The 9844-nt window shown below is 51.6% G+C and overlaps 2 protein-coding genes across 2 annotated transcripts in view; one reads left to right on the top strand and one right to left on the bottom strand.

Moving 5' to 3' along the window:
* Window positions 1-711: 711 nt before the first annotated feature.
* Plp2 (proteolipid protein 2) lies at window positions 712-4059 on the top strand. The gene is made up of 5 exons (XM_005352777.2): window positions 712-949; window positions 2114-2266; window positions 2373-2468; window positions 2983-3073; window positions 3499-4059. The coding sequence occupies exons 1-5, from the start codon at window positions 854-856 to the stop codon at window positions 3516-3518; spliced, it is 456 nt and encodes a 151-aa protein (XP_005352834.1). The 5' UTR covers window positions 712-853; the 3' UTR covers window positions 3519-4059.
* An 85-nt stretch (window positions 4060-4144) lies between these two features.
* The window catches only part of Prickle3 (prickle planar cell polarity protein 3), a 10205-nt gene continuing 4505 nt past the window's right edge, over window positions 4145-9844 (bottom strand). Inside the window, exons 4-9 of the mRNA XM_013348414.2 lie at window positions 8466-8579; window positions 8016-8153; window positions 6695-6898; window positions 6412-6598; window positions 5378-5677; window positions 4145-4873 (exon numbers count right to left, since the gene is read on the bottom strand). Of these exons, the coding sequence (XP_013203868.2) occupies window positions 4272-4873; window positions 5378-5677; window positions 6412-6598; window positions 6695-6898; window positions 8016-8153; window positions 8466-8579 (1545 nt within the window). The 3' untranslated portion in view covers window positions 4145-4271. The remainder of the gene's footprint in view (window positions 4874-5377; window positions 5678-6411; window positions 6599-6694; window positions 6899-8015; window positions 8154-8465; window positions 8580-9844) is intronic.

The following is a 9844-nucleotide window of genomic DNA, read 5'->3' as shown; positions in this document are numbered from 1 at the left end:
AAAGGCGTGCGCCACCATCGCCCGGCAACACCGTTTCTTGAAGTAATTAAGTTTTAATACCCACATCAAACCGAGGGTGTTAGGAGATATACGATCTATCAGTGATTCTCAACCTTCCTGATGCTGCGACCCCTTAATACCCCTCATGTTGTGGTGACCCCCCCAACCATAAAATTATTTTCGTTGCTACTTCCTAACTGTAATTTTGCTAGTCTTAGGAATCGTAATGTGAATATCTGTGTTATCCGATGGTCTTAGGCGACTCCAATGAAAGGATCCTGAGACCCAAGGGGTCGTGACCCACAGGTTGAGAACCATTGCTATATATGCAAAGGGAAACCCTTCTAAAATTCAAAGCACTCCAAATTCAGGAAACATACCTGGTCTTAGGAATTTTTGGTTTAAACAGGGCCTTGGCCATTTTTTTTTTTTTTGAGCTAAGGAAACGGAGTCACTCGCTTCTTGGCTTTTGGCTAAGATCAAATGTAGGAAGTCAGATTCTCTCGGTTCGGAGTGGAACGTAGCGCTTTTGCATTTTTTTTTTAAAGTTAAGGGTCTCTGTATTCTTGCACCTGGTACCTGGAGCTGCCTGACAACTTGAAGATGCGGGTATGTGCAGGACCCGTACCCTAACGTCTTTGGCCGCAGGGCAAAGGGGGCTTCCGGGGCGGCAGCCACCTGGCCCGGCCTCCTCCGGCCCCGCCCGCTTCAGCTAGGCGCGGTGATTCATTCCCTCCTTTGCCCGGGGGCCCCCTTCCCGGCCAGACGGCGGGACAAACGGCTGGGCGTGCAGCGACTTCGAACTCGTGAGCCAGAAAACAGCTTCTGTGTCCCAGCGACTCCAGCACACACCATGGCGGACTCTGAGCGCCTCTCAGCCCCTGGCTGCTGGTTAGCCTGCACCAGCTTCTCGCGTACCAAAAAGGGACTTTTCCTGTTTTCTGAGATTGTGAGTGCTCCGGGGCCGGAGGGTGGGCAGAGGCCGGGTGTGCAGGCAGGACCGCTCGATACTGGACTGCTCCGGTTGAGGCAGGCACGTGGCTAGGCTGGTTGGCAGTGGGGTGCAGGTGGGTGAGTTCGTGGAGGAGGATCGAAGCCAGGGTGCGGGGATCGGTGGGGCATGGGCGAGGTAGAGAGCTGGTGGTGCGCTGGTGAAGCGAAGAGTCTATAACTTATATTGGGGACTCGGTGTCGGGGGCGTAGACTCATAGAGGACGCGGAGAAGGGGTCCTGGGGAGTGGGAGCCTCTCGTGGCAGGGCGTGGCAGGCCTGGGCACTAGCTGGCGGGCTGGCAACGTGCCCAAAGGCGGGGCCTGTTGGGGTGGGGTAGAACTAGTCCCCTAGGGTAGGGCGCTCCACCCTTCGCCAGTTCTCCCTTGCCAGTTTGGGACTGGATGGGAGGTCCTTAGCTCTTTGGATGGTTATAGGGAACTTTGGTTTTCCATCCCTCTCCCAGTGGACACTGCCTTTGGGTCACTTATAAAATTGGTGCGGCGCCTTTAACGGAGCCCTGCCCTTCTAGTGTCAGTCTCACCCCTTCCTAAAGGGGTTGCCTGGGGAACCGCACGTCCCTCCCCTAAAGGCCTGGACGCTGGCGCCACCAGCGCTCACAAAACACCTGGCAGAGCCACTCCCCTCAGGAAAAGGGGAACCGATGCACATAATTCTGCTCCTTTCTTACTTGGTGACCCTGGGCAAACCACTTAACCTCTTTATGACTCAAATTTCTCATGTGTAAAATAGAATAGAACCTAGCTCATTTGATGGTTGTGATGAAATAAGACATGTAAAACTCTTGGACGATGCTTGGAGAACAGAGAGCACGTGCGAGAGGTGTCTAGCAGTCATTTTCTCACTCCTGGTTCTTCTTTGAGAAACTGAATTCTTTTCTTTCCTTCCCACCCCCAACTCTCTCTGCTGAGTGTGCAGAACCTAGGGCCTCCCACACGTTAGGCAAAAGCTGGGCCACAGAGCTACTTTGCCAGTCTTGGGAAGTGAATTTCCTTTTTTTTTTCTTTTTTCTGATAAACATTTGAGTTTGAGATCCCTCTTTTGTAATTTAAACCGTTGCTTTTAACCCGCGACTGACTGAGGTCCCCTGGCCCCCTCTCAGGTACTGTGCCTGGTGATTTTGATTTGCTTCAGCGCTTCTACACCCGCATACTCCTCCCTGTCGGTGGTGGAGATGATCCTTGCTGCTGTCTTATTTGTATTCTACATGTGTGACCTGCACTCCAAGATATCATTCATCAACTGGCCATGGACTGTGAGGAAGGGGCCCGCGGTGCAGAGGGTGGTTGGGGGTTGGGAAGTTGGAATGGTCCGAAGACCGCTGGGTGCCGAAATAACTTTTTTTCCCTCCATCTCCACAGGACTTTTTCCGGTCCCTTATCGCAGCTATCATCTACCTGATCACCTCCATTGTTGTCCTTGTAGATGGAAAGGGAGGCTCAAGAATCGCCGCTGGGGTAAGGGTCCAAGAAGCAGATCCAAAGCACAGGAAGAAGCGTTTGAGGATCTAGGGGCTTCTGCAGGAGGGTGTGAGCCACCACACCAGGCCAAAGTTGCTCTCAGGACTTGTGGCAAAGTCTGGCCCCAGCAGTGATTTTTATGTACTAAGATCATTTGCCATAAAACACTGACCCTTGTCTGACACAGAGACCTTTGTGAGAAGCACAAAATGGCAGCCCCTTTGTCAATATGTTAGGCTACCATCTACTAGAACTTTGTCTCAAATGTAGTATGACGCAGGCCTTCTTCATATGAAGCAATGGGGGTGGCTGTCCTGTGCTGAGGTAACTGGGGAGACGGTGGGGTAGTAAGTATTCAGACTCCTGGGGGCCTTTCCCTGATGGTCCCTGGTTTCCTAGCATAGGGCTGAAGTCACTGTACTATGTGGGCTAGTCCCTGGAGGTGGATACAGGATGCAGAGATTGAGTAGGTACATCCTCTAATCCAGTCCCTTTACTCCCGTCTTCTCAGGTGCTGGGCATATTTGCTACATTGCTCTTTGGCTGTGATGCCTACTTCACCTTCCCTCTCAAGCAGCAAAGACATACAGCAGCCCCTACTGGTAAGAGAGAGAGAGAGGGAGAGAGAATATATATGTGTGTATGCGCATGCTTGCATGTGTGTGCATGCTGAATAGGGGGGGTGGGGGGGAGGGAGGGTTGGGTGACAAATACCTTTAATCTCAGCATTCTGGAGGCAGAGGCAAGTGGATCTCTGTGAGTTCCAGGCCAGCCTGGATTACATAGTGAGTTCCAGAACAGCCAGAGCTACATAGTGAGACCCTGTCTCAAAAATTTAAAAGGGAAAAAAGAAGAAGAAAAAGGGAAAAGAAAAAAGGGAAAGAAGCTTCTAGCGAAGGGTATGAATGCCAAATCTGTCCTGTATTTATACTTAGGACTTTTGTGCCTGTAGGCACCATAAATGTGTCAGCATTGCTCTTGGTAAAAATGGGCACATGGATCTACCAGTGCTTTCTTCATTTTGCAGACCCCACAGATGGCCCGTGACCCTCATCTATCTGTCTCTGCTACCTGCAAATAGCTCCTCCACCGAAAACTTCCTCTTGCCTGGTCCGGTGGCGCACGCCTTTAATCCAAACACTCAGGAGGCAGAGATGCATAGATCTCTGTGAGATTGAGGTCAGCCAGGGCTACACAGTGAGACCTTGTTTCAAAAAAAATACCTCCTCCTGTTTCCACAACACTCCCAGCCAATTCTCTGACCCCACTGAAGTGCTTATGGTACAGGAGATTGAACCTAGGGCCAACTGCATACTAGGCAAACATTCTCCGCTGAGGTATATCCTCTGGAAAAGTGCCTTTATTGGGAGAGTGTTGTCTTCCAGCCTGCCAATCAACCCTCCTGGGTGTGGTCACCTCTTCGGGTATGCCTAGGTCCCCGTTTGCTCTGCAGTACCAGCAGCTGAACCATTCCCCCACATAAGCCACAAAATGAGTGACCCACTACAAATAACCTTTTCTCTGTGTGGGGTGAGCTGTGAAGGGCTAAATAAATAATAAAAAGATTGTTAAAATCTATAATGAATAAGTTAATTTTTTCCTCAAATGTATGTTAGCATCAGGAAGAGGGAAACTGCGGTGAAGCCATTGGAGCAAAGAAGTCAGGCCTGTTGTTTTTAAAACAAACAACTATTACATTGTTTCACTAATACAAACAGGGTGGAAACCGGGACAAGACTTAGTTCAGGGGACTCATGGTGTACACTGACTGGATAGTAGAGTCCCTTAAGCTGTCTGCCTTCAAGCCACGATGCAGTTCTTGTCTCGGGTCTGGCGAGGCGTCACTGGGTGAGACACCTGGACGAGTGGCGGGGCTGGGGAGTTAAAGGTTTCAGTTGCAGTGTCCTGAGTGGTCCTGGACCTGCACAGGTGAGGGGGCAGGGGGATACGTTCCCCTAGGAAGAAGCCATCATCTTCAGAGGACTCTGAACTGGGGCTAGAGGGTGAGCTGGAACAGGATCCTGAATCCGAACCCGATCCCACGTTACATCGATGGTGGCCATGTCTGCCAGGATGGTGGTGGTGATGGTGGCTCCCGCGGCGTCGGCGCCTACGTCGGCGGTGGCGGCAACTGGGGGCCCTGGGTGGGGGACTTCGCGGCCTTCGGCGTTGGGCTGGAGGTGCACTCAGGGTCCGTCGGGGCCCTCCCTCAGACACCAAAGGGTCTCGAAAGCTGACACGCGGGGTACTTTGGCGGCCAAACGCATTATCATCTGGGTGCAAGGCAGGATGTCCAGGGGTTTCAGTAGGTGGCTCAGGAGCACTGCGGAGTCCCAGCTCAGGCATAGAGTGGCGGTGCGGGGCCCCTCTCAGAAAGCGGGAGGGTTCATTGGGGCTTGCAGCTATAAAAAGAAAGATGGAAGACTTCTGGTATCTGCTACCTGGACTGGGAAGTGGAGCAGGGGTCAGGGATGGGATACTCCAAAGTCTGACTGTTGGTGCAGGCTTTAGGTGGAGAGAAGGGAAGGAAGTAAATTAGCATGAGTCGTAAGGTTTGGTGTTTGGGTTGTGGTTCTCGAATGGGTGGATTGGCCAGAAGGGGACATATCAAAGGCTGGAGTAGATTTGGTTTGGGATGGAATGGGGGGAAGCCTGGGTGCAGAGGATGGAGGGTGACCAGTTGGAGGAAGTGAGGGAAGTACTTGGGCTCAAGATGGGACCAGTTGAGGTGTCCTATGGGCAGGTGCTGGGCGGACCCAGGCTAGTCAACAGATAGGTAGAGTTAGAACTAGAGATTAGGCCTGAAAAGGCACGGAGAAAGAGGGTGGACCCAACTATTTGGGAGCAAGGATGCTTCAGGGCAAGGCTGGGCAGCCCAGGTAAGGCAGGGCAGAATCGGGGCTCACCAGGCTCGGCCTTGGTACAGGTGCCCTTGCTTGTCGTCTCCGCTGTCCCCTCCGCAGCCGGGAAAGAAGCCGCAGAAGCTGTGAGCTGTGCGGTGACTGTGCTGGCGCTCCAGCTGCGGCGGCCGGGCCCGGGAGCGGTGGTCTCAGCCCCGAGGCTGCAGGCTCGTGAACAGAAGATTAGGCCACGGCGTGGCAGGAAAGGGCGTCCCAGCAGGGCTCGACCGCACCAGCTACAGCAGAAGCAACGATCTGAAGCGTGCCAGTGTTGGCCCTCATAAGCCATCTGACCCTGGTCCAGGCCTGTGGGACCCAACATGAGTGAGAAAACTGAGACAGCACCCGTAGGCTACCCCTCTTAAGCGGGCTCTTGGAAGAGGTGGGGGATTTGAGGTAGGGTACCCTGATTTTCCTTCCCACACCTGGAAGGGGCCCTTTCGCTAGAGAAGGCAGATAATGTGAGATTTGGCCCTCATCTTCCTTATCTCTTGGACAGGGGCTGGCAACGGTACCGTCGTCTCCTCTTTCTTTCCTAGGAAGCTCATTTAAAGAGCACAGATGGGCACTGAGCTCTAATATGCGGGCATTACAGGTGCCAGGCAGCTTCAGGTAGAAGGCAAATGGAAGGCAGGACCTGAAAAGAGGCCTGCTTGGTGGAGGCAGGACTTGGGCGAGACATGGATTTGCCGAGAAAGCCAGTTGTAGAACATAGGACTTCAGGTTGGGTGAGGGTAGAGAGTGGGAAAGAATGAAGCGGAGCTCTGAGCAGTACACTATGGATTCGCTGCAGGTGTATTTAGGTGTGCAGTGGGGGACTGATGTGTAGGTGGGATTTAGAAGGCATGGTTGGGGGAACATAGCTCAGTGGCAGAGAAATCTGTTGAGTATGTCTGAGTCCCATCTCCAGCACCAAAGGAAGGGAGGGAGGGAGGGCAGGAGGGTAGGAGGGAAGAGAAAGAGGGAGATAGGAACGGTGACCGGGGCCACGGCCTTGCTGTTCATACACTTCCCTGTGCTGTCCCATCATGTTCACCCACCGATGTGCTCCCCGCAGCCATCACAGTACTCCGCGTGGCGGGCCTCATAGCAGGCGCAGCAGTGGGGGCGGCTCTGACGCATGACATAGCGCTGCCCTCCTAACGAAGCTTCGCACTCGAAGCAGCAGAAGTGACCCATGTGCCAGTGCCGGCCCTCGGCCTCCGTACATTCAGGGGAGAAGATGATCTGCAGAGGTGCATTAGGGCACCTGGGGCTGTTAGAAGAGCGGCTTCTGCCTCCGTCCACCCTCCATTCCCACCTCTGGCCCACGGAGGCACGAACCTCATCACATGCTTGGCAGCGAGGGCGCAGGCATTCGGCATGGTGGCGCCCACAGTAGACCTTGCCAGCATGATAGAAGTAGATGAGATCAACCAGCAGCTCCTGGCAGGTGGTGCACACGAAGCACTGAGGGTGCCAACAGGCACCAAGGCCTGCTCGACTGGCAAATACTGCAATGTCGCCACCTCCGATCTGCTTTCCACACTGCCAAATAACAGACACCATCACAGTCACCAAGATAGTCAGACGGATGGGGTCAGCCAAACGTATGACAACTTGAACCTTTGCATAATTTTTTTTTAATGACAAGATCTCTTGTAGCCCAGGTTGGCTCTGAATTTAATACACAGCTGTGGCTGGCCTTGAACTCCCGATTTTCCAGTAACTAGCACCACCTATGGGATAAATTTGAGATAGTTCTCACTCGCAGGGAGGAAAAGGACACATAAGAGACTGACTTTGCTCGTGGGAAAGCCATAAGGAGAGGACCTTAGCTATCATGGGTGGCCGTACAGGCAGACAAGCTGTCCTCTAGGGACTGGGGGAGGTGTTATAGACACAGTCTCCACCCAGAGGTCTCAATCAATGCAATGGATTTCACCAAATAGCTTTATTTATTTATTTATTTATTTATTTATTTTGGGTTTTCGAGACAGGGTTTCTTTGTGGCTTTGGAGCCTGTCCTGGAACTAGCTCTGTAGACCAGGCTGGTCTCGAACTCCCAGAGATCCGCCTGCTTCTGCCTCCCGAGTGCTGGGATTAAAGGCGTGCGCCACCACCGCCCGGCACCAAATAGTTTTAAGGACAAGTTTCCTCCTACCAGGGATGGCCTTGGAGACAAACCCCACCTACTGTGGAGGGCTCTATCTCAGGACTCGGGCTCCACCCTACACATCAGTTTATTATTTATTGCTGTTATTAATTTGTGTTGCTGGGGATAGGCTTGTAAGTCAGCTCTTTGCTTTAAGACAGGGGTCTTATTACGTACCCTGGCTGCCCTTGAATTTACAACAATCCTGCCACAGCTTCCCAAATGTCGAGATTACAGATGTGAGCCCCCATGCTCAGCTATGTGGGTCAGATCTTAATTAAGAAGTCCCGATCACAAGAAGACCAAAAAGACAGTCCCTCCTCCATGCCTTCTGCATGGAGGAGAGGAGGCCACAGAAATATATATCAAGGCCTTCTTAGAGACAACTTGGACCCAACAGTAGTGTCTAAGGGATAAGCTCTATTCATCAGAGAGCTCCAGAGACACCCCCACTGGGTGTTAAGTAGTAGGTCTCAGGGCCTCCACTTGCTGAGGTCCTCTGTAGCTCACCTCCTCGCAGATAGCCCCATTAATGGTCACTGGGAAGATTCGAACGGTGCCCCGTCCCAGATTCTCCCGCTTTCGCTGCTGGCTGAAGGCTCGCAACTCTTTCTTCTCCTCCTCTTCCAGGGCCGTACAATACTGTGCCTGGGGAGAGGAGGAGTTTACTAGACTTCGCCCATGCTCACGGAGTTTACTTCTAGGCATGTATGTATGTATGTACATATACACATATATATGGTGTCACCTACTGGAAATACCCATTCCTTACCTGTCTCTCAAGGCTCAGCTACATTTAGTCAAGGAATGGCCCTTCTGACTCCTGCTTTCTGAGGCCTTTCATTTCAGCTCAGCTCACCTTTTCTTAGCTGACCCCGCCCATTTCTTTCCAGTTGCCCCAAATCTGTCCAGGCTGCACCCCACTCCTGGTATGTCCATCCTGTCTTCTCCACTCCTCACCTCGCTGTCATGTGGGGGCAGCTGGTGTAGCAGCTGCTTTATTCTGTATTTCTCCCCAGGACTGTTGACATAGGGGACCTTATCCTCTGGGAGGCAGCTGAAAAACTGGTAAACCTGGGAGGACACGGAAGGGTGAGAGAAGAAAACAATTACAGTTAGGGTGAACCAGGAGACAGAGTGGTCATGGCTCCCTGGTTCTATAGGAAAATTAAAACCACCTGAAGAGCGCTTCTCCCAATGCCATCCTCTTTCCCAAAGCTCCTGAACGGTTGAAGTGACCCACAGAGCAAACCTGCTTCCTTCTTCCCTTTATACAGCAAAACTTCTCAAGTGAGTTGTGTGCGTTCCCAGCTATCTACTTCCTCTGCTCCCATTGTATCTCGAGCCCACTCCAGCTCGGCTTCTGGCCCTGACCACCTGCAAAACTGTTAAGGTCCCTGGGGATGTCTGCTTTGTAAAAATCATTGTTCAAATCTTAGTCCTCATTGGTCAGACCATCAGTAGTTCTGGGTCTAGGTGATTACTCTCTCTTCCTGGCAACAGTTTCTTCCTTTGGCCTCCAGAATAGCACATAGCCCCGGTTTCCTTCCTTCCTCACTGGCTGTTCTTCGGATCCTTTAAATTGCTCAACTAGTGGACCCCTGAATATGGAATGGTTATGGGCTTAGTACTTGGACCTTTTGCCTGTGCCTATATGCACCTTCTTAGAAACTGCATGTGTCTTCATGGCTGTGACTATCATTTGCTGGCTAAGGTGTCCTCATGCAGCCCTGTGACCTTTCCCCAAGTCCTAGGTAATTTGGCTATCTAACTAGCACCATCAACTGCTACTCAAACATGCTCCTCTTGATTGTCTTTCTTTTTCTCTTCCTTCCCTCCCCTCCCCTTCTCTTCCTTTTCCTATTTGAGGCAGGGGTCTCAGTATGTAGCTCTTGCTGCTTTGGATCTTGTTGTTTAGATCAGGCTGTCCTCTGTTTCCTGAGTGCTGAGAATAGAGGCATGTACTACCATGCTTGGTTTGCCTTGTCTTTTTTATACTACTCAACTCATCTACTCATCTTTAAGTTCATCTTTCACTTTTTACTCAGTCTTACTCCAACCATTACTGTATGTATGCATACACACATATGTAAATAGGTAAATAATGAGACATGGTTCCAATATATAGCCCTAACTGGCCTGGAACTTGATCTGTAGACCAGGTTGGCTTTGAACTCATAGAGATCTACATGCCTCAGCATCCTGAGTGCTGGGACTGAAGGCCTGTGAAATTGTACCTGGCTTTCAATTTCCTTCCTTCCTTCCTTCCTTCCTTCCTTCCTTCCTTCCTTCCTTCCTTCCTTCCTTCCTTCCTTCATTCCTTCCTTCCTTCTTTCCTA

The sequence above is a fragment of the Microtus ochrogaster genome, chromosome 10, assembly GCF_000317375.1.
Source record: "Microtus ochrogaster isolate Prairie Vole_2 chromosome 10, MicOch1.0, whole genome shotgun sequence".
Lineage (NCBI taxonomy): Eukaryota > Metazoa > Chordata > Mammalia > Rodentia > Cricetidae > Microtus > Microtus ochrogaster.
The sequence above is the reverse complement of the archived record's forward strand: the minus strand, read 5'-3'. Positions and strand labels throughout refer to the sequence as shown.

Coding starts and splice junctions, on each gene's coding strand:
- Plp2 (XM_005352777.2), top strand. CDS start 854: ATGGCGGACTCTGAGCGCCTCTCAGCCCCTGGCTGCTGGTTAGCCTGC. Junction 950..2,113: donor TTTTCCTGTTTTCTGAGATT/GTGAGTGCTCCG, acceptor GCCCCCTCTCAG/GTACTGTGCCTGGTGATTTT. Junction 2,267..2,372: donor TCATCAACTGGCCATGGACT/GTGAGGAAGGGG, acceptor CCATCTCCACAG/GACTTTTTCCGGTCCCTTAT.